Genomic DNA, 26792 nt, shown 5'->3' on the forward strand with positions numbered 1-26792 from the left:
TATCATTTTACTTTTATTTCAATTTTAATATTGGAAAAATTCCTTGACCCAATAAAGCACCACCTAAGTTTGGGGGAGGAGAGTATTCTGCCAGTACTTCAGAGGAACTTTGGTAACAGAGCATCAGTACCTCAAAATCTTACTCCATGGGTCCTAAACAATATTGTACAGCCTTTGCTGAGCACTGCCTTCTCCAACTCCCTTCATAACTCCTGTGTACAAACCAATTCCACTCCAAAATCAGGTATTTGTTAACCCACCTTTTTTTTTTTTCCTACTGAAGATCAGGGAGATTATGCCTTTAAACAGAAGCGTAGTCCCTTTCCTTAGAAATCAGAACAAATTAATTCATTCATGTTACTCATTTATTTCTCCCTCACTTATTCCAGCAAGGCTGTTCCACTAGACTTTTTTCCCCCAACATCTGCCATGGAGGTAGATGTACAAAACAAACAGCAATTGTCAAAACTGGTTTAAACAGCTTTGTCATCTAACTTCTTCCCTTCTGTCTGCTGCTTAATGTAATTAAGTAATTTGAAAATGGCAGAAGAAAAGCCCGTATCTTGGCAGTGCTTCACATTTGATAGAGGATCAAGAATCAAAAAATATTCTGAATTGGAAGGGATCCACACGGATCATCAAGCCCAGTTTTAAGAGAATGGCCCACAGAGGACCAAATCCATGACTTGGGTGTTCTTAGCACCCTGTTCTTATCAACAGAGCATAGGCCCTGCTACTGGGTACTCACCCTGAGCTGAGCCCTCTCAAAAGAAAAGCAACAGCACACGTGTCAAAATAATTTATTATTTCCTCTTTGGAAATAATCCATGCAGGTTCTACAGGAACACAGGGTGAATAGCTTTGAGTTACTATTTCCCCACCTATGGTGTGAAAGCTGCTCAGGGTACAGGGCTTTAGACAAGGTGGTTTGGTGGAAGGAACATCCACCTCTGCCATGACACCAAACCATTCTATGATTAAAAGAAGGCTTTTAAGAACAGAAGAAAGCACAGAGTCTTCCACAAGATAGTATTCCTTTTGTGCATCTTCATTTTTTCCTACATTGGTACTTGCCTTCTTTGTTTAACTCCAGACACAGGCAGTGTGCGTGTTTCAGTTTTTTCAGAGTGTTAATGTACAATTCTGAAGACTGTCACTATAGCGAAGTTCTATCTGTTTTTACGTTTCTCTTTTTTGCTTTTGGTGTTCACAGCTCCATTTACAGTTGGTGTTGGTGTTGCTCTTGCATGTCCTGTGACTTTCAGGTGTTCAAACAATTTATTTCGGGATGGAAATGCACAGTTGCAGGTTACACAGTGGATAGGAACTTCATTCTACAATGAGAAAAAAACCAGAATGCTTCACATTCATATTGAATATATCATCAGTATAATACACCAACTTCTTGCAGACAGTTTCTCCTTGGAAATGAAACAGGAATAAGCTGTTTGTTTCTATCATCAAGATTTCATTATTCATTAACAATTAAGCACATATTTTTTAACAAATAATTGCAAATATAACTTCATTATATTTCAAAGTGCTTTAAGTAAAATCAAGAATGGAAGCCTTGCAAATCTAAGTAAATCTTTACTATTCAAAGTGAAGGATAGTTTTGATCTCACCTGACCATACAGGTAATGCTTTGGGCTCTGAGATGCAGTGAATTTAGTATGTCTTAGCTGTAGATACTACAAAGTTTGCTCTCTGGCAAGCATCAATATTGAGATAGATGCAAACAGTACTGGCCTGTCACCTGCTGGGTGACAACAGCTGTTTAATTTATTTGAACTGTCCCCAGCTGTTTAATTTATTTGAACTGCCTTGCACACAGAGCTTCACCAGCTCTCCTAGAAATGAAGCTGAGTCCTGTATTTCTCTGTGAGGACAAGAGCTGAAGTTTCAGTTCTATCAAAATCACAGGGACAGAATTGGTGGACTGGAGGTGACCAAAAAACAGCCTTCTTTGTAGTTATATGATCCCCACCTTTTAGCCCTCCTGTAAAGACAGGCTGAGAAAGATGAAGAGAAGGCTCCAGGGAGAACTCATTGCAGCCTTCCTATGTCTTAAGGGGGCTTACAAAAGGAGAAAGAGTGACTTTTTACACAAGCAGAGTGACAGGACAATGGGCAATGGCCCTAAACTGACAGAGGGCAGGTCTAGATTACACATTATGAAGAAATTCTTTACTGTAAGGGTGAAAAGGCATTGGCACAGAGAAGTTGTGGATGCTTCATCACTGGAAAGTGTCCAAGGCCAGGCTGGATGGGGCTTTGAGCAATGTGGTCTACTGGAACTAGATGATCTTTAGGGTCCCTTCCAACACCTGATTCTATTTTAAATAGCATAAGTAATTTGACATACCATTGTTGAGCTCTCTGAAGACACCTTAGCAGACTTTTTTGCTTCCTTGGCTTTTTTCCCTTTAGGCTTAGTGCTGCTAACAGACAAAGAGGAGCTAAAATCAGTGCACAGGAACATTTAGCATTTACAAGCTTCTGATGTTTTTCAGTTTTCAATAACTCTGCTGCTTTCCCCTGTTCTTGCTTCCCACAACAAAAGGTAAGTGCATCCAGAAAAAAAAAAATAATTTATACAGTCAATTGTTAATCTCAGAATGTTGAATCAGCTCCTAGGAAGTGATATGGCTGCAATCTGCAGTCAAATACCACCTCCAGAGAAGTTGCTACATACTTTGTTTAGTATCGTATTTATTCAAACCAGTTTTGGTGAGCAGGCCCCAGAGTCCACATTTGAGAGTAAATCTCTCCTTGTTTGACAATATCAAACATGACACAGAATGACACAGTGACTGCAATGTTGCAACCAACACACCTTTTTTCTTCACTTTTTGTTTCATTCTCTTGGCTGACATCATCTGTAATGCCTGTGTCCTCTGACACAGCACATCTTTGACCATCATTTACCAACTCCTCTGTTGAGCCACCGTCCTTCACCACGTTGGGCACCTCCTTTTGTTCAACTGTTTCTTCGTCAGCACTTTGATCAAAAGAGTCCTCATAACTCTGTCCAAACAAAAAAAATCCAAGTTAAATACTTCCAGTTCGTTAGTGACTATGTTTATAGTATTATACTCATTTACCTCAAACATGGGTGGGTTGGGAGGAGAGAAAGCCATGGACCCTCTTAATTTTACTGTGTGTTTTCAGTGAGACTGTAACATGTAAAACCTTAGTTCTCCTGTTTTGAAAGATGAGGCCACCTGTGGTGAAGGGAAGAAACACCAATAAAACAGCCTCTGAAATTACAAAAGCTACTACAGTAGCTTTTAATTACACACAGGGTTCATCCTGTTCTGACTACTATTTCTTATTTCACAGGTAGTGGTTTCTAACTTTGTGAAGGGTTAATTATTTAGATTGAAGTTTTCTGTGCCAGACAACAGCATTAGGACCCTGGAGCCAAAATAACTGAGCTGACTGAAATTAGGTAGACACACTGTATTTTCCTTCCCCAGCAGATATTGGCAGCTTTTTCCATGTGCCAGATTAGACTCAATACATGGTTTGGCAAAATATCAAGTCCCTGTCTGAAGCAGAACAGCAAAGCTCCCAAAAGCACAATAACAAATTTGACCTAACACCACATTAATGGAACTCTTACCACCTCTAGTGCAAAGTCTCAGCTACCTGAAAAAAACTTGGCCAATCCTAACTTCAGGAAAAGAAAATAAAACCCACAGAGATTCCCAGTACTCCACAATGCTTGGCAGAGGACGGAGGTGAGGATTTCCCAGCATAAGACTGCAGCTTGAGCAACGCAACAGTGGCACCTACTGTCCAGGCTGTAGCAAACTGATGGAACAGAGCCCCGGTGACTATGTGCCACCTCTGCAGTGAGAACAGACCTTCTGGTCTCAAACAGAGGAGGAAGGAGTTAACTGAAGCCTCATGGCCTGCACAGAAACATGAAGGTCCAGCCAACAGTCGGACTATGCAACTGCACCAGCCAATGTGAAGCCAGGAAGCCTCAGCTGCTTGGAAGTCTCAGAAAAGTTTCTTAAGAACAAGAGATAATGATGGAGTGGGAGAAGGCAGAAAAGGCGAACAGAGAATAGGAAATCTGAGGGTAAAGCATGGAAGAGGCAGGACCTGGTACAGACAGCTCACTGGAACAAGGCTAGGACTGAGGAGTAAGAACTTGAAAAGGATGAAGTTTGAGGAAGAGAGACAGAGGAGCATGCTGACTATGACACCCCTGCCACTCAAGCCTGAAACAGCTTGCTCTTGGTGAATTTCACCTGCTGCTGTCAGCACAGATCTGTGATACCACACACAGACTCAGATCCTGGAGTACAACAGACTCCAGGTGTTACTTTTCTTTGCAGATCAGGAAAAAGTTCCTTCCAACAGCTACATTGCCAGCAGAAAACCAATACTGTGGCAGTCTTTTTGACCCCCTCTAAATTAGAGATTAAAAACCAACACATTATACCAACTCCTACAACTAAAGCCAGAAGTGACCACCAAATTGAGCTCTTAATGCACCTTGGCCACTACTGGTCTTACTGACCAATTCCTTGCATTCTCCCCATCTGCCTGTTTCCCTCTGTTTTTCTTATACTTCAGACTACAGCTTTTTAGAGTCAGCACTACATATTAGCATCTGCATTAACAGAATGAAGTGAGGTCTATGATGTTATTATCATAAAATATTATTATAATAAGTCTAATAGAAGTTATTCTGGTGGCAAAAATAATTTAAAATATTTTTAATAGTTTAAAATACTGTGGAATTTCAAGTTCTCCTATTCTGCAGGACAGAGAAATAATTTGTCAAATAATTTGACAAGTTTTCGGCTTCTTAAGAAAACTGGGTTGTAAAGTTCCCAGACTATGATTATGACTACATACCTTCATTGTTTTCTGCTTCTTCCTTTGTTTCTTTGAGAGTCTGTAAAGATAATTTTAAAATTACCTTTTTTTACACAGAAAACCCCCAAAACCTAGGATTTCTAAAAAGATATCTGCATTTAGTGCAATACAACAGATTTCAAGCTATACTTATCCTTTATCCTCTTAACATGATATTAGGTAGCCACAAAAAGAAAGTTACTTATGCCAGAAATAAAACAATAGGTCTCCCAAACTACTCACTGCATTTAGTAAAACATTTGTTCTGCTCAGACTGAACCGAAAGATACTAGTGAGATAGTTGGGATTATGCTCTGGCTGTTTAAAAAATTAAGTTGTGTAACAATTCTGATTTTGAGCACACTCGTTTTCCATTTATGCCAGCAATCAATTGACAGTAAGTACCAAATCAATAAGCACTAGCTCTGTGGAAGTCCCTCTGCTTGAAAATAACAAATCTTTCTTTTCCTTAACATATAACTTTAGGCAGCAGAAAAAACATAAGTCTGCTGTTTTATGGCACTCAAATGTAGCCATGCAAAAGCACATGTTTTACTGGAATTCTGATGCTAAGAAGTATTTCAAATTGCACAATACTGAGAGCAATGCAGTGGCAAATCATCAAGAGGTCCCTCTGAAGACCACTAAAACTTAGTAAATCATGAGTCATGATAAAATTAAGAACAATTTCAAGTACTTCTGCTTGGGTATGTCTTCTGTTTCTTCCTCCTCTTTGGTCTGTATTCCATCTGCATCATCTGAAGACACAGCAAATTTCCCTTCCTCCTCTTCCAATTGCTGTCGTAACAGTGATACCATCTCTCGATGCTTCTTTGATTTTTCGTGATTCTTCATGCTGTGGAGACCAGATTGTTACTGCAGGTTGCTCTGAGCAAACATAGTTATATTTACATATAAATTAACAACAGGCCCATTATCCAGTATGGAAAATAAGTATGAAAAATTCTGCACTGGCAATGTCTTTACTGGAAAGACAACACTCATCATTATGTGAAGTTAAAAATTCTCTAAAATGCAGTTTTAAATGACTTAAAATCCAACACCTTCACCCCCAAATCCCCAACAACAAATACTTACGCTTTCTCAGTTTTTAACAATTTGTCACAAGCAGGGCAGTACAGACCATCAACAAGTTCAGCTTCTTCAGTTTCATCATTCAGTTTGTCTGAAGAAATCAGCAGCAATCAGAGAGACAAAGTCAGATAAGCAATTTTTGAACACAATGCTCTTTAAGCCCCAGAAAATAGTCACAGCACTGACATTTAATTTCTCCAGTACTACTGACACACAGACAGCTCAAGATCACCTCACCAAATCAGACATTGGTCTAAATTAACAGCTGCAGCTTGTTGAAACAAAAACACCAGGGAGGGACAGACTCTAGCCCAGCACCCTCAGAGGGAGGGAGTGAGTTGCATTACAGTCAGAACTGTGAATCTGAGGCTGTAAGTGAGCCACACTCATACTGCAGTCTCAGTAGATATCACCTCCCCACACGCCATACCTTCAATGCTTTTTGTCTCCTGTTCTTCTAATTCATCTTCACCACCTGATCCATCTCCAAATTCCTTTTCATATTGTGCCTCCATCTCTTGCAGCTCTCTCTCCAGATCTGACATAGTTATCCAGCTCTGCTCTTTGTACTGCTCAGCAAGCCTGCAAGCAGAATACAGTAACTTCTACACTGTCCCTGAGATGGGAACTAGGGGAACAGTGTTACTGAAAGAGAACTTCTACTTAAAGATAATTGCTCTTCTTCCTCATCACAGGAGGAAAGTTCTGAACATATGATGGAGCACACAATTGGAAATCTGAGTTAATTTGTGATGTCAATGGGCACGTCTGCACTGTAAGCAGATTTATTAACATAGGTGGGTCCTGGTTGAATTTCAGGCAGAACATGCTGTGCAGCATGGTCAGTATCAAGCTGACAGCAAGGAAGTCATCTCAACCTACTCTAAGATCCAAACTTATAGTAAAACAGGGCGCCCCCAATGAAGGGAATGATTGGTATCTGACTTTATTGATTCAGAAGGCTGAACAATTGCTTTATTAAACTATGTTATATTACATTATACTGTACTATAACTATACTACAAAGAATACTAAAGAATACTAAAAAAAACTCGTGACTGTCTGACAGTCAGGACACAGCTTTTTCCAATTGGCCAAGGAAACAAAACAATCTTCAGTAGAATTGACAAATCACTTCGGGTAAACAATCTTTTTAACATATTCTACATGTGCAAAACAACAGGAGCAGCAAGTAGAGAATTTTTTTTCTCTTCTTCTCTCTTTTTTCTTGGAAAAAACTCTGAGAGAATTATGTCTCTCTGTTCATAGAATGTGAATGCCATACAAACAAAAAAATACAGGACAACAAAATCCACAAGCACATTACTCCTTGACTGTGTGCTATGGGAATGTACCATCTCAGTTTTTCCAATTTAAGTGTGCCCCAAGTTACCAAATATGGCATCACAGGACGGTTGAATTTTGCTCCAGCCGGCTTCTTGTCTCAGAATTATCAAGCCACTTGTCAGTAAATGCATAACCCTACTTTACTGTCCCTAAAGGGTGAATGTATATGTGTATATATCGAAAAACAGTACACCATATACTCCATTTATGTTATTACATAATTTTAATAATATCTGTTATTTTGCAAGTGCACTCTTAATAAGAATTTAAGCTCCTCCATCGTATGTGCAGGCAAACAGTTCTTCCAGTTGAAAAAATAAATTGGGGCTATGGTCAGGAGACCACTTTTATTCTGGCAAAAAAGCCAAACTTTGACACTCCATTTAGTCCAAGGAAAGGATCCTTCCCAAAGAATTCAGAGGGAAGACAAAGCTAAGCTCATTATCCCTTCTATCTGCTTAGCAGGTACACCTCCAAGGCAGATGAAGCTGATCTAAGTCTAGGTTATTCTCTCTTATTCTACAACTTACATTCTATTTTCTTTAAAGGAAAATAGGTAATAAGTTTCATTTTCCCAGGTAAATAAAAGCACACTGGGTTCTGTGCTATTACAGCCAGTTACTCACAGCACCCAGATAAGCATTCCCCAGTTATCTTAGACCTCTGTACAAGTCAGTACAATGCAGAAACCTGAGTTTTAAAAAGCTCAGACTTGAGACCAAAATTAGTATGTAAAATTTTCAGGGATGTTTCAAAGAGCAAGTGGAGCTACTATAAGCATCTAAGTCAATTCTCATGGATAATTTCTTCAAGTTAAAAAAATAATAATTTGTTCGACATGTACATACTTGGCTTGTTTTAGCTTCTGTTGCCTCCGAAATTCTTCTGCTTTCCTAGTTTTTTCTGCATTTTGTTCTTCTACAAGTTTTCTGTGAGCCTGTACTCTTTTATCCCTCTTACGAATAAAGGCTACTAGCTGACGGATCAGTTCATTCCTCTCTTTCCTTGCTTTCTCCCTTGTTTTCTTGTTCTCTTTTTCCATAGCTCGTTTCTCCCAGCGGTTTGAGGCTTGTCGTGTGTCATACTCTTCTTTCCAAGCAAAGTTTTTCTGCGTACAGAAACTCTGCCAATATGCATAGAAAGGGTGGACTACCTATAAGAAAAAAACAAAACTAAGTCACTTGTTGAGGAAGGACAGAAAAAACAGATAAATAATTCAGAGCTTTTGTAACCTTTTTTTTCTGAACTTCTATACAGGCCACAGTTTTGCCTCAGAGCAATGAAGATTTAGAAAAATTTGTAACATCATCCTTGAAGTTTGAAAGCAACAACCTCATCTAAACTATTACAAACTGCAACTTCTAAAAATATCCCCCTGCATTATTGGATCACGCTGACACTAGTGTCCAGTTACTTAGCTGTCCTGTATTTCTCCTGTCAAACTGAAAAGCACAATCAGAATCACACATGCTGCCTGCAAGCTGGTACTTACGTACAAACATCAAACACACATTAAACACACACTCCACATTACACCACACCAGAGTTCAGCCACACACTTGCACAGCATAAAAAAAGAAGCAAAACAAAAACCAAATACATAATGTTATTTCTTCCTTGTATATTCTCTCTGCTTCCCGAGCAAGACAGCAAGGAGCTGTGACTTGCACAGTTTAAGAAATGGCTATGTGAAGAAACATTTACTCCTGTTTTGTTAGCAAACTACATGACTGTAGGCTAAAATTAGGCCCCCTAGCTTTCACATTAGAATAAAAAGTGATTGTTACTTACTCTCCTCCCTTTTACTATTCATGTGTAAGTGCTGGACTAATAATGTGGCCTCATAATCACTTTGGGTTTGTTCTTTATTTCTCTCCAAATAATAATTATTGTCCTTCTGTACTTTGTATATTCAGCAATCAAGATATGCCTAAACTCCCTTCTTACATTACTTGTCCTATCAATCTTCCTTTTTACTACTATTTGCCCAACTTCCTTTTCACTTCTATTTCCCCAACTGCTCATATTTTGGGATACCTCATAGAAGTATTTAATCTCATGGTTTAATGGTTTTTTTAAGTCAGTTCTGTTCTTCCTCTGCCATTTTTATTCATGGAAACTAAAACAATCAATTGTTATTCACAGGAACAACTCAACAATAACTTCCAGTAGTGAAGTTCACGGCTGTGGCTTCTGGCAGGTAAGTCACTACAAGTTTTCTCTGCTATCAAAAAAATAACCAATAAACATTCATATTTCATCCAATAACCTAAGTAATATTAGACTATCTACCAGAAATTTCTGCTTCAGAAGAGGATACTTTTGTGCAAAAGGATGCACACCCACCAACTGATGACAGGGACCATCCTCCCCTTCACCAGATGTGTAAGGTGGGACTCTCCCCTTTCTCAGCAGCTACCTTAACAACCTGCACATGTCTGGCACTCACCAGCAGCCTGTACAGCAGCCCTTGCTGAACTCCCAAGTGGATTTTGTTTTGCCTGCTACTCATACCTGGAGCTGAACATTTTTGTTGACCTACAAGTCTTCTCTTCCCATGAATGCTTGTGAACTCATGGCCCTTAAGAAAATCTTTCCTGGCTGCCTGGCTCTGACCAAGCTGCCTCTCATGCTTCTTGTGAATTCACAAAGTAGACCAAACCAGAAAACATTCACATCAGAGATTTTAAAGCCTTTGTATAGTTTTTGTAGCTCCCTTCTAAAACTCTTTCCCCATTATATTCCTACTGTGTAGAGAAGTGAGCATTGCAATGCTGGAATCCTCTGGCAGTATAATCTCTTTGTCTGAATATAAGACAATGGGGAAAATTACCTTTTTACTTATCAGAAGCTATTTCCTATAAAATACCCCTAGGAATCCCTAGGGGGGCAAAAAGTGAGCACTCTGCTTCCAGAACAGCGTGAACTAGGCAGATGTCAAAGCATGTTCAATCAGAATTCCAGTCCTTTTTGCAGTTATTAATTGACATAAGCATTAAAGCTACTTTGAGTCTATAATCCTATCTGTCCCACGGCTTCAAAAGAAGAAGTTTTCAAAAGATGTTTCAAGATAATGACATTAAAAGACATATTTTAGCTGGTCCAGAGATACTATGTATTCTCCTTGGGAAAGATTTCCATTCGTTAAGCCATCCTGTAACTTCTCCCCACATCCAAACACCCCTTCTGGCACTTCTTAAGAAGTTTGATTTGTAACTTTTGTTTCCAACTCCAGCCAAGTTTTGTACCACTGAAGCTACTAACTTTTAAGGTATGAGTCAATTCAAATTTCATAAATAATTATCCATACAGAGAAAGTGACAGGGAGAAGTACCACACTAGAAGCAACATTTGAGTGCACTTCATACTGTGCAGTTATTCCCTAGGGAGTGTTATCACCTCAGTATTTAATTTCAACACATAAATACTGGTAACCTTATAAAAATCCTAAATCTGATAGTCTGATAGATTATAACAAATAGTTGGCAAACCAGATAATAAGAATTCAAGTCATACAAGTACCCATACACTTTCTTTTCTTTCTTCACAGAGGAAAGCATGCAATTTTTTCTGAATCAAATCTGACTACAAGCTAATTGCAGATGACAATATAATCATAATGGCAGCTCACACTGCCAGTCAACATCACATCTACTTTCTAAAGGCTGTGCTACACACTAAGTGCTATGCAGTTTGCCTGTATGAGGCAAGATACTTGTTACAGGAAAAAAATTAGCTCAGTACCCCTGTCTCTAACATAAGTTGTGTTAAACACTGGTAAACTATTCTCATCAGGAAGCAAAGAAAACATCCATTCTTTTGCTTTATAGGTCTTGCACTAGACTTAAGTTCCACTGGCATAATTGATGGTTGTCCCTGTGAAGCATCTGTCTGACAACTCACCCAGCAGGCCTGGCTAATACTATACTCCAGCAGGAAATACCAATTTTAATTCACATAAATATGAATCAGACCACAAGCACTTCCTTTGCAGTAATAGTCTACAATAGTAGAAAATAACCACAGATGCATGGTATTCACCTCAGAAATCAGGAGGCACCTCTCCTTTGGGACAAAGTAATGGTTTACCTGCAGTTCAGTTTTACACTTGCCCTTACCGTATCATAGTCACTATGGGAATATCCAAACATAGGGAATTCTTCAATATCTTCCTGTGTCATATATTCCAGCTCTTCCTTCGCAATCTTCTCAAAAACTTGTCGATAGACTGTAAAGAATCCCTTAAACAAACAAACAAACAAACAAATAAATCAACCTTCTGTGTGGCACAATAATAGATGTACAAATGCTCAGATGCTGTCTCTTTTAGAGAAATGTTTGGTACACTGCAAGAACAACTCAAAACCAGAATAAGGCCTTGTGAGCACTTGCTGAGGTAAAAGACTCTTCTTTCCAAAGTTCCACTATCTCTCATGCCTCTTATTTCCACCTTCCTCATACTGTCTCTGTCTCTCTCACATGCGTAAACACTGATTTTAAAAGAAAATTTCCATATGCTGGAGATGGTGATAAGTTCCTAGTTACACAGGATCAAGTTTTGTGGAAGATCCAGACATAAAATTCACTATTAAATATCCTATATTTTCCTAAATTAATATGTTACTAACTGACTACTAGTACAGTAACAGAAGGACAGATAAGTATTGCCTCTGGTGGATGTTTTTCTAATCACCTGGACCTTTTCAATATATTAAATATTATTAGTGAGTATCTTAAAATCCAATGGGAAATTCAAAAATCCAAAAGGGAATTCAATTACAGCAAGCACACCTTCCCCCAAAGGCTATTGTTACATTGCTTTTCTGTAGTTTACAAGATTCTTGCTTGATAAAGTTATTTCTAAATAAATAGTTGGTATTGCAAAGCCCTGGAATGCTTCACTATATGAGATAAATAAACAATATGCACACATCTGTAGTTGTACAACATAGCTGGACATTTTGATTAAGTAATTGTTGGACAATATGCAAGAATTAAAGCCTCCTTATACATCCAGGTTAAGTTTTGTCTTGGATTTGTGTAAGCTGTGCTAACAATTCTACATATAACTTTAACACAAAACAAATGCTAACACTTATAATGAAATTTAAGCTGATTAATTAAAGATTAATTGATACCTTACCTTTTCATCATCCCCATATCCAGAGTAACAGCTAACAGTGAAGTAGTGCAGCAGATCCAAGCTATCATCTTGATAGTCTCCATCAACTCCCCCTTTCAGCAGAGCCTCCCTGTGATTATCATACCTGGAAAAAATCCACAGCATCAAGGATGTAGATACACAGAACAACCCACAGTGCTGCTAAACTAACACAGCACACCTATTACATCACTGTATAGCTTAACCCACTGTCTGTAATTTGGCTCTCACATCCAAAGTCTTCAGAGAGAAAACACATGACAGACCCAGTAGATATTCCCTCTTAACCTTTATTTTACTATTATTTTATCTGCAATATGTATAGCAATAATTCCTCAAGAGCTAGCTACCAAGCAATCGCATTTGAGAAAGATGCCTCACCAAACTTTCAGAAAGGGGTAGAGGGCATTACTTAAATCACCCAATACTTGCATGCACTCAAAAATCCCCAAATCATACCCAAGCACATAAAAACTGAAAAACAGTCCAGTATTCTCAAGGAGGACAAACTCAGGAGAGGCGGGTTTGGCTGTGTAACCTGGTAGATGCTTCAGTCCATGTGAAAAACAAGCTATAGAGAACATTTAGAACAGCGATCCTTTAGAGATGTGTATGTGTGTATTTCAAATTAGAACTGGACACCTGTATGCACTGCCCGGGGCCTGAGGGCTGACCAGAGCTGCCCTGAAAAGCTGCTCGGGCAGGAGGACGCAGGCCAAGCCCGGCTGTCGGCAGGCGCTGCTGGGGCCCAGCACGCCCTCAGCTCCCGGCACACCACGAGGAGGGAGAGAGTGCGAGCCGTGCCCCTCCACAGGGCTGCAGGGCTCCAACTCTGGCAAAACCTAAAACCAGCCGGCTGCCCCTGCCCACGGCTGCCCTCGCTGCCTTGCAGCGAGGCCCAGGAGCAGCACAGGACAAGCCCTGGCAAGCCCGGGCTAATAAAACCTCAGCCAGGCCAAGCGCCGCTCACCAGGCCCGTTCCTGTGGGTCGCTGAGCACGTCGTACGCCGCCTGGATCAACTTGAACTGCTCCGCTGCCTCCTCCGCGTTCTCGAGGTTTTTATCTGCAGGACAATTTAACGAAACCGTGTCAGCGGTGGTCAGGCTCGGCGGCAGCAGCCGCCCCGCCGCCCCCGGCACCGAGCCAGGCGGTAGCGCGGTGCCCCCGCGCCGCGCGGGGCCGGGGCCGGGGCCGGGGCCGGGCCCGGGCCGTACCCGGGTGCCAGCGCAGCGCCAGCCGGCGGTACGCCCGCTTCAGCTCCTCCTCGGCGGCGTCGCGCCTCACGCCCAGCACCTCGTAGTGGCACTTCATGGCGATGGCGGCGGCGGCCGGCGGGGCGGGGATACCGGGACAGCGGGCACCGCCGCTTCGCGCCGGGAGGGGCCAGGCCGGCAGCGGGAGGAGCGAGGCGGGAGGGGAGGGACCTGCGGCGCGGTGTCAGCCGGCTGCCCGCGGCACGTTGGGAGCGCTTCAACCACGGGGCGTCCGATTAACCTGATACCTTGTGCTGGAATTCACAGAATCAATGAGAGTGGAGAAGATCTCCGAGATCATCGAGTCCTACCTGTGACCCAATACCACCGTGTCAACCAGACCGTGGCACTGAGTGCTACTCCTGGGTTTCCTTAAATACCTCCAGGGACGGTGACTCTACCCTCCCTGGGCAGCCCATTCCAATGTCTAATCAGCCTTTCTGTGAAGATATTACTCCTAATGTACAATGTTAACGTCCCCTGGTACGGCTTAAGGCCAGTGCTCTTTTCCTATTGCCAGTTGCCTCAGAGAAAAGTCTGACCCCAACCTGGCCACCCCTTCCTTTCAGGGAGCTGTAGCATGCAATGAGGTCTCCTCTAAGCCTCCTCATTTCCAGGGTAAATACCCCTGCTTCTCTTAAGACCTGTGCTCCAGGTTTTGTTGTGCTTCACAGCTTGGTTTCCCTTTTCTGAATTTGCTCCAGCACCTCAAAGTCCTTCCTGAACTGAGAAGCCCAGACCTGAACACAGGACTCATGGTGTGACCTCACTAGTGCTGAGTACAGGGGAAGAGTATCTTCCCTAGGCCTGCTGGCCACACTATTTCTGAAACAGATGTTTCTGATTCCTGTGGGTGTTGAGGAGCTCAGTGGTACAGCCAGCACAGTGCACATTCTCAAGATAGCTTTTTTTATACATATGCTTTTCAGAGATTTTAGTGTTGGTCCAAGTCGCTTTCCTTCTCTAGGTCAGGTGTGTATCAGTGGGCACTACACAAACTGAGTTTTCGATGATACAGCAAGATCTAGAGGCCCTGATCTCAAGGTAAAATCTGGAAATCCTAATCTCAGTGTTTAATTCAAACAAGGCAAATTGAACACGAGCCAGCAGTGCCCTGGCAGCCAGGAGGGCCAACCCTGTCCTGGGGGCATCAGGCCCAGCATCACCAGCCAGGCAAGGGAGGGGATTGTCCTGCTCTGCTCTGCACTGGGGCAGCCTCACCTCAAGTGCTGGGGGCAGTTTGGGTCACCTCAACATAGGAAAGGTTATAAAGCTATAGGAGTTTGTCAGGAGAAGGGCAGCTTAGATGAAGAGAGGTCACAGCAACTGAGATTACATGGTTTGCTCAGCTTGGAGAGGAGGCTGAGAGGGGACCTCCAATACACACCCTTGTCACGGGAGGTTTTGGCTGGTTTAGAGTCAATTTTCATCACAGTAGCAGGTAGGGAGCGGGGTTTTGGATTTGTGCTGAAAACACAAATGATGTGTGGATACAGAAATGCTTGCATTATTGCTGAGCAATGCTCAGACTCACACCCGTTTGCTTCTCACCCCACCCACCAGAGAGGTGCACAAGAAAGTGAGAGAGGACGCAGCCGGGGCAGCTGACCCCAGCTGCCTGCAGGGCTGTCCTACACAGCATGGCACCATGCTCAGCACACAAAGCTGGAGGAAGGGGGAACATTGACAGTGACACATTTGTCTTCCTGAGTAACTGTTACATGTGATGGAACCCAGCTTTCCTGGGAGTTGAATAGGTCCCTACCCACGGGACATAGTAGATAAAATCCTTGTTTTGTTTTGCTTCTGTGCATGGCTTTTGCTTTACAAAAAGCTTTGGTTTTTTCTTAAGTCTTTATCTGAACTCATAACTTTTCATTTCTACCCTTCCTATTCTCTTCCCAATCCTACCAAGGGAGAGTGAGCTCTCTGGGGCTGAGTTGTCAGCTGGGGTTACAGGACAGTGTGTTGGGGAAGTTCCTGTTGGACACCAAGGCTCTTTACACAGAGGATGGTCAGTTCCCAGGGAAGTGGCAACAAGCCTGTCAAGAGTTAAAGAGGGTCTGTATGATCCTCAGTCATACGGCTTAGTGTTACAAAGTTCTGCAAGGAGTTAAATTGGACTCAATTATCCTGTTGGGAGTCCTTTCCAACTCAGATGTCTATGTCTATGTATATACGGAGCACATGCCAATATTCACCAGTCTTTCTTTCCAATCACATGGCACACAGACCACTTTGGTGCAGAAGTTACATGGGATTTCCCTCGCCCTGCTGGGTGGGGTGGTGTTTAGAATTTAACAGGTCAGCTTCCTCTCCAGCCCATTGTGTCTTTTCAGCATTAAGATGCTGGAAATTGAAACAGAGGTATCAAACAGAAAAGGGCATGGGCAAGACTTTGAAACACAAGAAAGTCTGGGGGAGTGCAGAACTAGTGAGTGGAAGAACCAGGTCATGAGATCAGGAACTGTCAACTAAAGGTATGTAACAAAGAAATAGCCCCAGAGAAGTTGTCCAGAACAGTTGTGATGTCCCATCCCTGGAACTGTTTAGGGCCAGGCTGAATGAGATGCCATGTTATTTCTGAAAACTCAGAACCCCAGAAGACAATAAAAGAATGCAAACTCAATCTTTATAAAGAAATGTATATTTTGTTCACTTAAAACTGAAGTTCAGACATGTTTGTCTGTACAATGTAAATTCAAATATTTACAATATTTGGTTGATTTTGTATGAAGTTTCATTCCTTGTAACATCTATGCAGATCCTTCAGTTCTGAATAGCTTTTTTTGCTTTTTCCTCTGAATTTTGCGTAGCTTCTTCTTATCTTTAACAATTGGCTTTGACTCTGGTTTCACAAGCTGTATTTCCACTGGCTTCTCTTCAGCTGGAGTTTCAAAGACTACTTCAGTAGGATCTTCTTCAACAAGGACCTTAGTCCCTTTTTTCTTTATCTTCTGCACTTCTTTCACCTGCTGCTTCTCTCTAAACTTAGCTGCCACTGACAATCTTATCAGCCGGCGATGCTATAAAAATAAGAATTTAAATTTCATCATGTTTCAAATAAGCACAATGGAAGAAATCTGTTATTAATGAAACTAATTTCTTTAATACTAATTTCTCTGCTTAATGGCCAAGACCCTCAGTGTAACATCATCTTTTCAGTACATGACTTCTGCATTCACTTCATGATCACAAAACTACTCTGTCCTCAAACTGTCACTAGTTTAGGGCACTACAAAGGGTCATGGGGAAAGGCATACTTGATGTTCCTGCACAGACTGACTGCAAGGCTGGTTTTCAAATTAGTTGCTGAATGAAAGAGAAAACTAAGACAGAACTGCTTACCATATTTGGGGACTGGTAATGAGGATTTTCATAGAGAGTTGGTCCTCCAAAGCTACCTTGGAAGATTTTTATGAGGTTCAGGACAAAACGAGGCCCAATTTCTACTAGAGATGCATCTTCTTCTATTATCTGCAATAAAAAGAAAACTTTCTCAATTTTTACAGATTGAATCAAAGCATATGACCTTGCAGGCGCTTTGCATATATATGGTAATACACAATTGAACTTAAATTCAAGATAAGGTACCTGATTAGTTAGATTTGCATAAACCCAGTTCTGTACATAGAGCGGTTCTTAGGAATTCAAGCAAGCTTTTGGAGTACTCTGTATTTGTGAATTCCTTCTACAGCAAGTAAGCTTTAGATCACTTTGGGTCAAAGCAGCAATTTAGGTTAAGGTACAGTTTAGGCCTTGGGTAGTATGAACTGCCACCAAGACATCCCTCACAGAATCACAACTTAATGAATGCAAGTTCAGTGAACCAGATCTCTCCAGAGATATGGGAGAAGGTTGTAATTTCAGGACACTGAATCTGCAAGCACTGGGGGCTGGTATATCCTGATAACAATAATCATGATTCTTATTTCTTTTGGTGGATTTGATATGAAGTTACTCCACTGACATCCTTTTGAAGAGCTAGGAGAGACCACTCACCTGGTAATTGCGAAACCAGATCCTTTCATCAGTGACGGTGAAGGTGAAGACATGATCAACAAAAGGCTGGCTTTTGGGGTGGTACTGTGGTGTACCAAATATCTGTAATAAAAGGCAGAGTTTCTGAACATCTGCAATTTAAGAGGTCAAACACAAATGGCTATTTTTAAATTCCATTTAATTTACTAAGTTCCCGAACCAAGGTTACATTTCATAACCCAAAACTTAAGAATAAGTGTCTGAGTCATGCTAAGAATATGATCCAAATCCTTTTTGATCTTTTCAAAGTTCAGAAGTGTAGAACTGCTGCTTGAAAAAAAAAACCACTTGCGATTCTTAAGTATGTTGCCAAAAAACATCTCCAGTGAAGAAACACTGAACTATAGACTGACCTGAATAAACAATTCTTTTAGCAGGGCATAGTGTGGCTCCCGGTCAAATATCTACAAAAAATAAAAATGTTGTTTTACATACAAGGCTAAATGCAATAGTCATGCAAAAAGAGTAAGAACCTACCAAAATGAAATAAAACCTATACTTACTGGATCAAAAGACAAAAGGGGTCTTGAGCCCCTTAGGCAATTTCCTGTCATCTTCAATTCAGCCAGTGTGTGAACTACAGTGATTAAAAAAAAACCAAACCATTATTACTTACAGAAAATATTTTGGACAGAACAGCAAGAATACAAACACAATAATGTCCACCAGCTTACCATTCTGCACCAAGAATTTAGCAGATGGTCCCTGTGGTGTGTTTGAAAGCCTTCAGAGGACAGGTGGTGGGGAAGAAAGAAAGAAAAATGTTAACAGCAGGGAGAATACATGCTGGATTTCCACACTACACCCCAACTAGCTATTCCTGCATTGAAGTAGTTTCTGTCACTTTTACAGCTGTACTGAGTTCCTTTAAAAAGCTCATAAACACTTGTTTTCTAAATAATTTTGTAAAATGCTTCTGCAAACAGTCACCAAAAGCTGTTCACACTTTGTAAATTTGCACTATCCACAGAAGTGCAATATTAGAACAAATTTAACTAAGCAGCAGTATTTCATGCATCTTCACTATTACCGTAGGAAACTTCAGCTCCAACTGAAGCATCTGCAGCTATAAACAGAAATGTAACAAAACATAACATTTCCTTACCACATGTAGAGATCCTGTTTCTTTTTGGCTTCAAAAAAGATGCACTTATTGCAGTTTTTCATTTCACACACCTACACAAGACACATCAAGTTAGCTGCTTACAAAATCCTGAATACATTTTTGATAACTTTCCCCATTCATCTCTAATATTTTCTCCTCTCCAAACTGCAATTTCAAAAGCAAAGATCTTGTCTTATGAAATGACATCTACTGACACCCAAATTTTGGTTAGGTTTTAAAAAAAAATTCACATACTTAGTACAAGGAGTAATAACCTCACTAAAGCTACAAACAACCTGATAAGCTCTCCAGATACAAACACAAGAGCAGGAGCTGAGACATTAGGTTCTAGGTTCAGAACTATCAACCTCCTACTACATTTGGGCTGGCTGCATATTTGTGTCCTGCATTGTTTAAGCATAAGCTGTACTACACTTCTCACCTACACAGAAAAGCACATGGTGCTGTATTTCTTCGTGATGGAAATCTGTATCTAATTATAAGTTTCATTCTGGTTTTAATAATCAAAAGTCAACTTTTGGCTGTTTGGGTATCAGTAATTTTTCACCTATGAAGTTACACTTTGAACTTGGTTGCCCCTTTCCCTTGCATACTGAATTTCCACAGAAAATAAAATAAAATAAAGAAGCACCAAGATAAAACCTGAATTACCTCATTGATTACAAATAACTGGTCTTTACGGTCCATTTTTGTATCTGAAAGATAAAGTCAACATTTACAAGGCTGGAAAACCAATTTAATACAAGAGATTATTGTAACAGTCAGGTTTTTTGCAAAAAATTTACTAGTTTATAAACAAAACGGTAATTATCAAATTGTCATGTTATGGAATATATGGAATATCTAAACATAGCAACAAAACCAACTGTGCAGACTCAGGAGTGATGCCATAGGATTCAATTCCCAGAAAATACTATTATACAAAAATTGCTGTACTTGTTGGCTCAAAAGGTGTTTGTTTGAGATACAAGTTTCATCAAAACTCTTCTGCACCACATTTAAAAAAATCAAAGAACAAGTTGTTAGGAGCTTTTGGTTTAAAAGCATTCTCAAAATATGTTAGGAATGATGTTCAACCCCTACCAGCTTTAGAGTGAGGCATCAATGTCCTTAAGTCCTGCATTAGGTGTCTTGTTCTGAAGTTAATTCCACGAGAGGAGAATATCAGCACTCGCTCCTTGTTTTTCCATTTGCCCTAGAAAAAAAGACACAAGAGTCACATGGGAAGCTGCTAGCCTTAATGTTATTATAATGCAGCAAAATTACAGTTTGGACAGTGAATACAGAAAGACACAGCAAGAACCTCCGTTTTTATCTCCCGTGCAGACAGACCCACGCTCTCAGCAAGAGTGGAGACTGCCCTACAGAACAGGGGCCCTGCTTTTACAGGAGGAGCCGTCCTCATCCCGATCCACAGCGTGCTCCCGGGCACAGCCTTTCCCTCCCACCCGACTGCTAAAAACCCACGTGCGTCGCTTATTTTCCTGCAAAATGGGCTCAGGAACAGCTCCAGAGCACAGCCAGCTTCTCCTGTCGAAATTGCGAAATCTTTGTGTTTACACGCAGTACTTTACGTTTTTCCTACAAGCAAACAATTACCAAAACCTTCTCCGTATGATTCCTAAATGGAACAGGCACACTTTCCACACAGCCTCCGTATGCAAGAGAACTGCCCAACTCTTCCCAATACTTCTGAGACTGAGTTAACACATCTTACGGACATCGACCAGGACAGCGCTTTTCGCGTATTCTCACGGAAAAAACACACCGCCCGTTTACTTTTACTTGTGCCGCTATTATAAAAGACCACGAACAAACCCCTCTGTCACGGCTCAGCCGCGTTCCCCCACACAACCGGAGCGCCGGGCCGAGCGGCGGTACCTGGGACACGGGCGGCGGGATGCTGTATTCCTGCGGCGGGATGCTGCCATCCCTCGGGCCGCCCTCCGGCGCCGCCTCGCCCGCGCTCGGGGCGCTCCTGGCGCGCTTCGCCTTCCCCGCGGCCAGCGCTCCACGCTTCCTCTTGGCCGCCATCCGTGCGCACGCCATGCCGCGAGGGCTCCTGGCCCGCCCCGCTTCCCGCGTCACGTTTCCTGCGCTCGCATTTCCTGCGCTGCCGACGCTGTGATCTCACTTCCTGCGCTCCCTCCGTTCGCCGTGCCCGCGCCCCGCCTCCTGCATTCCCGCTTCCTGCATTCCCGCCTCCTGCGCTCCGCCTGCTGCACTGCCGGCTGCGGCGTTCCCGGTGCTGGGCCATGCCGTTCTCGGCGCAGCCGCCCGCCAGCGGCGAGCGCTACGCGCTGTCGGCCAGCCTGGACAATGCCCGGCACCTGTCCAGCCTCCTGAGGGCCGTGCACTTCCAGGACCACGCCACCTGCCTCGCCACGGCCAGCGGGCTGCGCGTCACCGTGGAGGATGCCAAGTGTATCCAGGCCAACGCCTTCATCCAGGTACCGGGACACGGGCGAGGGGCGGGCGCGGCTGCTGCAGAACCTGCACAGGCCCCGGTTACCGCCGCTGTCAGGGCACCGGGGGGACAAGGAGTCACTGGACAGGGTCCAGCGGAGGCCACAAAGATGAGTAAAAGACTGGAGCATCTCTTGCGAGGCAGCCTGCAGGAGCTGGGTCTGTTTAGCCTGGAGAAGAGCAGACTGAGTCCCATTAATGCGTATAAATGTCTCAAACGTGGGTGCCAAGAAGATGGTGCCAGACTCCTTTCTGTGGTGACCGTGACAGGAACGAGGGCAATGGGCATAAAATAAACCACCGAAGTTTCACCTCAACACGAAGAAGCACTTCTTTATGCTTAGGGGGGTAGAGCACTGGAACAGAATGCCAGAGAGGTCTTGGAGTTTCCCTCTCTGGAGACAGTCTAACCCCGCCTGGATGTGTTCTAGATGTGTTCCCGTGTCACTGCTCCAGGTGACTCTGCCTTGGCAGGGAGGTTGGACTGGATAATCTCCAGAGGTCCCTCCCAACCCCAACATTTCCATGTGCTCACCTGCAGAGAAGGGGAGACTTTGCTGGAAGCAAGGCTCTGAGCTGGCATGGAGGAAGGGCCATGGTGAGGCTGCCCTTGTTTATGGGTGTCCATGCTGCTGGAATTCCAAACCCTGCAGCAGTACATCCCTGAGCACTTGACAGGGTAGTGGGTTTGCACCCTCATCTAATGTATTAGTGCCCTCCAAACTCATGGCTCCTTCTGGCTGTGCTGTGCTTAGTTGCACAGGAAGTCCTCATGGTATCCCTCTTTAATTGTTTTGAGCTATAGCTCATCCCAAAGCTAAAAGGTTGGATTTATGTCAGTTTTGAAAGAGTACTGATGCACAGACACTAGATTAAAGATGGTTGTGCTATGCTCAAAGCACCCCAGGATAGGGTTTTCCCTCTGGGTTGCCAGGAAAATATGAAATTACTTTTCCAAAAGCAGCTCATGCCACCCCGGTTTATTTCTGAGACACTCCGTTCTTGTAGGTACCACAAAGCAGTGAGTGCCAGTGACAGACAGGATAGCAAGGAGCAGTTTATCCCTATCAGGCTAGTCAAAGGCAGGATTCAGCACATATTTCAGAGTGGTGAAGTCACTGTTCTGATCTGTTCTTATGTCCTTGTAGTGTTTGGAATGCTTATTCATGCACTGAGCATAAAAAGTGTAAGTATTGTTACTGGAGAAGGGTGATACATTGTACAGTTCCATGAATGTTTCTAGCTCCAGAAGTAAGCAGCTCTAGTTTTACTGTTGTAGGTTGTAGGTTGTACTTAAACCATAATAGACAAGTATTTAGGATTTCATGTTTATGCCATCTTACCTCGTTTCAAGTGTGGTTTGGTTGTGTTTTCCTAGTTTTGAGGATGAAGACCCATTTTTCTATAATGACTGCTGTGTTGCATGTAGAAATCACTTTGTGTTGCACTGCTTTCTGGATGGGAAACCTTGAAGTTTAAACTGTAAAATAATTGCAGAAACTCCCAGTTTTTCATCTCTTTTCTTTAATTTACAGGCAGAAATTTTTCAGGAATTTTCCGTTCAGGAGGAGTCTGTGATGTTCCGGATCAGTCTGTCTGTTCTTCTGGACTGCCTCACCATTTTTGGAACCAGCTCCTTGCCAGGTGTGGTGTATTTCTATGAATCCACAGGAGGCTGTGTGGGTGCTGCAGGATGAGTACAGTATGTGGAGTGATACCATGGCAGCTTTCTGGGCAGTTCTGCCCTTGCAGTTCTGCCTTGAGCTCCTCATTCCTCTACAGTTTTCTTTGTGGCTGACCTAAAGATCTAAACTGAGTGTACTAAAGAGCACTGTGATTTTGGGAAACCAGAGGGTTAGGTGTTGATAACCTGCCACAGGAGGGTGTGACCACAGCACAAGCTCAGCTGCATTAGCTTCAGTTTGGGTTGCACAAGTAACAAGAGTAGTAAGGAAGGATGATGTGAGCCAGAGAGAGCCACAGGACCATGAGGATTTTCCAATTCCTCTAAACTGTTTGTAGTATGTCCTAATTGTCACAGCTGGTGTTTCTTTTGTGGTGGGTGAAATTATTTGGATTTGAGTTGTCTCCACGCAAGTAATTTAATTTTACTGCATAATCATTAGCATTTCGGGGGGTATCTGGGAGGCAGCACTAAGGTCGATCTGTGGCCTGTGTGCCAGAAAAATGTGAGTTTTCTAAAGTGATCAAATGCCCTAGCTGTGGTCTCTGCAGAATGTATATTTCATTCTCATTTTCAGGAACATCAACGGCCCTTAGATTGTGTTACCGTGGTTATGGGTATCCCCTGATGCTGTTCTTGGAAGAAGGAGGAGTGGTAACAGTGTGCAAAATCAACACTCAAGAACCTGAGGAGTTGTTAGATTTTGATTTCTGCAGTACAAAGGTTGTTAATAAAATTATCCTGCAGTCAGAGGGACTGCGAGAGGCATTTGCTGAACTGGACATGACCAGTGAAGTTCTGCAGATTACCATGTCTCCAGATAAACCCTACTTCAGGTACTAGAAATGGCTTTCAACTCAAATGTTTGTGCTTGGCTGTCTTTGGTGAGGAGTGGACGTTTTCACAGTGGAGAGAGGGGAACTATTTTAGAATTAATTCGTTCATTTCAGGAAGAATTGTAATGAGTATAGCAAATCACAGTATGTTCTCTAATTAACATAGTAATGAGTATTTTGACAACTTCATAAATGTGACACTGGTGTGGACAGTTTAGCATTTTTGATTAAATAAAGTGAAACAAACAGCACTGTTTTGTGAAACTGTCATGTGATATGTACAATGACTCATTTTGGTGAGTTTTTACAGAGCTCTCATCAGGTATTTTGAGATGGTGCTTTTTGTCTTCCAGGTTATCCACTTTTGGAAATGCTGGAAGTGCACATCTAGACTACCCTAGGGACTCTGATTTGATGGAAGCATTCCACTGTAACCAGACCCAGACTAACAGGTTAGAAAGTGGCTGATGCCCTCTGTGCCAGGTCATGCATTCTTGATGGGAAGTTTAAAAACTGCTTTTGCATTGCTGTAACATTTATTTTATTAGTATGAGGGGGCAAAAATACTCCCCATCTGATAAAAGGCTGTGTCTGTAATCAAAAGCTAAGTGCTGACAATGACAGTTTAATGTTGTTACCAGGGAAAGACCAAATAAGCGTCTTCCTAATTGATTTGTGTTTATTCTGGGTCTTTATTAGTGACTAATCTTTCAGCTTCTCTTTGTGCAATGTATTTTTTTCATATTATTGAAATAATATGTAATAATAACATTTTCTCCTGCAGATACAAGATTTCTTTGCTTAAACCATCCACAAAGGCATTGGCTTTGTCTTGCAAAGTGTCCATTCGAACAGATGCTCAAGGATTTCTGTCACTGCAGTATATGATTAGGAATGAAGATGGACAGATCTGTTTTGTGGAATACTATTGTTGCCCTGATGAGAACATCACTGAAGCAGAACTGTAGGTGTGTGTGCTAGCATCTGTAATATATTTTTGGTTATATAAAATATTATATTTTTTTACAAAACTAAATGAAAGCTGTAAAGTTTGATAGAGTTAATATTGTCTTTATTTTTTTAACTCTGGAATAAGAAAGCTGAAAACTTTCATTTTCTTCCACTGCAAACATTTCTTAGCCTTGACTCAAACTGAAAAAGCAGAAAGGGGAGTTATGTCTTATAGACACTGCTTCCAACACAGATGTTAAAGTACTGTTTGTGTAATACATTGATGCTTTTTGCAGCATTCTCCAAGAATTTTGTCTGTGCTATGTTTTTTTTGTCTTTGGCCTCTAGTAAGCAATTACACAGGGGAAAATCTGGATACTAGTTGTATATTGGCCAGATAACTTTCAGTGACTTAAAACCAAATTTATCTTCAAAGAGAACAACATTTTCAAACAGATCTCGTAATAGCAGCAGGTGGTTTCTTGCTGGGAAATGCTGACATGTTTTGTCAGTGAAGCCACTAGGCTTCTCCTCATCTTGATTAATTTTTAATATAATTCAATTCCTTGGAATTCCATCTGACACCAATTTACCATTTTGTCTGCAAACTGATATTGAATTGGTAAATTGATATAGAGGCCAAGATTTACTTACTCATTACTCACAACTGTCCTGGCAACATCATTGTTTTGGGTCAATAGTTTATTACACATCTGCAAGAATGCTGCTGCTGAGCTGTTTCTGTGTATTCATGTCCCTGCTCCTACTCTGCTGCTCTCTACTGGTGGTGCTAAGAATCGTAAGAGAGAAAAGTTTCATATTGAAAATTTTTTATGAATTTTATTTGCCTTCTCAGTAGCCTTTTTCAGCAACAGGAGTTGCTGCTGAATGGCAGCAGGGCAATATCTGCCTGTGTCCCATGGAGTGGTGTATTCAAATCTGCTAAAAACGGGGCTGACCTCATGCTCGCTGACAAGAGAGTGTGGTTCCTGGGCAGTTTGCTACAGTGTCCACCTCCAGAACAGCAGATGGGCTGTGTTTAGGTAAAAGTCCACTTGTCCTTTCACACCAAAGACCCTGCACAGAACGGGAAGTACCTGGGAGCAGCCAGGCACTGGACTGGGTGCAGAGTCTGCAGATCACACACAGAGACTGAGCCCTGCCTGCCTCTCTGCTGTGGGGTGGGATCAGAGTCAGCAATCTCCGGGTGGTTTCTGCAGCTTTAGACTCTAGTCAAGTTTTGTTGTCTGTCAGATGAGGTCTTGCTTTGTTTTCTATGGAAAACAGTGTGTTCATATGTTACCAAGTTGATTGCTTCACAATTCAGCAGAATCCTTTGGGTTTATTTTAAAATGTTTTTGTGGATAATTTTTCACATCTTGCTTATGCCAGGAAGAGTATACTTTTGGAATACACAGTGTTATCTGTTCACTTTTGTTGTTTTTTGTGCAAATCATCCATTTGTCGCAATAAAGCTTACAATAAAGTTAACTGTTTGAAATTTATAAACAATTACAAATTTTTGAACTACAAGGCTGACGTAGATACCTAATATTCTAAATTACTCTTATTTACTGGGTGTTTTTTCCAAACTAAAATATACCCAAGACAAGTATAAATTAACTTCCTTCTGGCTTACTGTGTCAATTTCTTCAATGATAAAAAGGTTATGCTCTCATTGGGAGTCATTAATGTTATCCCTGACTACTGAGTATCAAGGATGATTTACATAATCCCTGGGTGACAGGATAAAAATGGAGTTAGAACACACCACTTTCTTGCTGTGATTTATTTTAGAATATCCAAGTTTCTTGTATTGTGTTCAGGAATTGTGGCTTAACATTTGAATTTTTATATAATTGCCTACAGATGTATTGTGTTCCTTTTTGAAATAGTACTTTAAATGATTTCTTCTGTGGCCTACCAACAGTAATCGTAGAAGCAATACCCTTAGAA

General features: G+C 41.8%; 3 protein-coding genes across 4 annotated transcripts; 1 reads left to right on the forward strand and 2 right to left on the reverse strand.

Moving 5' to 3' along the window:
* Positions 1-784: 784 nt before the first annotated feature.
* Positions 785-13878, reverse strand: DNAJC21 (DnaJ heat shock protein family (Hsp40) member C21). 2 transcript variants are annotated; one of them, XM_054651922.2, is made up of 12 exons: positions 13694-13878; positions 13449-13542; positions 12461-12584; positions 11436-11558; positions 8166-8470; positions 6401-6552; positions 5974-6061; positions 5573-5731; positions 4876-4915; positions 2837-3027; positions 2366-2438; positions 785-1334 (listed from the first exon to the last, which is right to left on the reverse strand). In XM_054651922.2, exons 1-12 carry the CDS (start codon positions 13788-13790, stop codon positions 1170-1172), a joined length of 1611 nt encoding a protein of 536 aa, XP_054507897.1. In that variant the 5' UTR covers positions 13791-13878; the 3' UTR covers positions 785-1169. The 2 variants fall into 2 exon arrangements, with proteins under 2 accessions (XP_054507897.1, XP_054507896.1); XM_054651921.2 differs by having other exon boundaries at positions 2366-2441.
* A 2483-nt stretch (positions 13879-16361) lies between these two features.
* On the reverse strand, positions 16362-21156 carry BRIX1 (biogenesis of ribosomes BRX1). Its single transcript, XM_054652021.2, is given in 11 exon segments — positions 16362-16758; positions 17081-17209; positions 17735-17836; positions 18127-18177; positions 18277-18350; positions 18448-18497; positions 18879-18949; positions 19551-19594; positions 19983-20094; positions 20781-20996; positions 20998-21156. Coding segments are annotated over 11 exon segments (1278 nt in total). The 3' UTR covers positions 16362-16488.
* On the forward strand, positions 21155-26459 carry RAD1 (RAD1 checkpoint DNA exonuclease). The gene is made up of 5 exons (XM_054652025.2): positions 21155-21349; positions 22901-23009; positions 23627-23885; positions 24239-24337; positions 24670-26459. Exons 1-5 carry the CDS (start codon positions 21155-21157, stop codon positions 24851-24853), a joined length of 846 nt encoding a protein of 281 aa, XP_054508000.1. The 3' UTR covers positions 24854-26459.
* Positions 26460-26792: the final 333 nt, after the last annotated feature.

This window comes from Agelaius phoeniceus, chromosome Z (assembly GCF_051311805.1).
Source record: "Agelaius phoeniceus isolate bAgePho1 chromosome Z, bAgePho1.hap1, whole genome shotgun sequence".
Classification (NCBI taxonomy): domain Eukaryota; kingdom Metazoa; phylum Chordata; class Aves; order Passeriformes; family Icteridae; genus Agelaius; species Agelaius phoeniceus.

Excerpts from the sequence above, each read along its gene's own strand:
- DNAJC21 (XM_054651921.2), bottom strand. The coding sequence starts at position 13,790 with ATGAAGTGCCACTACGAGGTGCTGGGCGTGAGGCGCGACGCCGCCGAG. Across the intron at positions 13,543-13,693 it reads GGCGCTGCGCTGGCACCCGG|ATAAAAACCTCGAGAACGCG; the intron begins GTACGGCCCGGG and ends ATTGTCCTGCAG. Across the intron at positions 6,062-6,400 it reads GGAGACAAAAAGCATTGAAG|ACAAACTGAATGATGAAACT; the intron begins GTATGGCGTGTG and ends TGATTTCTTCAG.
- RAD1 (XM_054652025.2), top strand. The coding sequence starts at position 21,155 with ATGCCGTTCTCGGCGCAGCCGCCCGCCAGCGGCGAGCGCTACGCGCTG. Across the intron at positions 21,350-22,900 it reads AGGCCAACGCCTTCATCCAG|GCAGAAATTTTTCAGGAATT; the intron begins GTACCGGGACAC and ends TTTAATTTACAG. Across the intron at positions 24,338-24,669 it reads AACCAGACCCAGACTAACAG|ATACAAGATTTCTTTGCTTA; the intron begins GTTAGAAAGTGG and ends TTTCTCCTGCAG.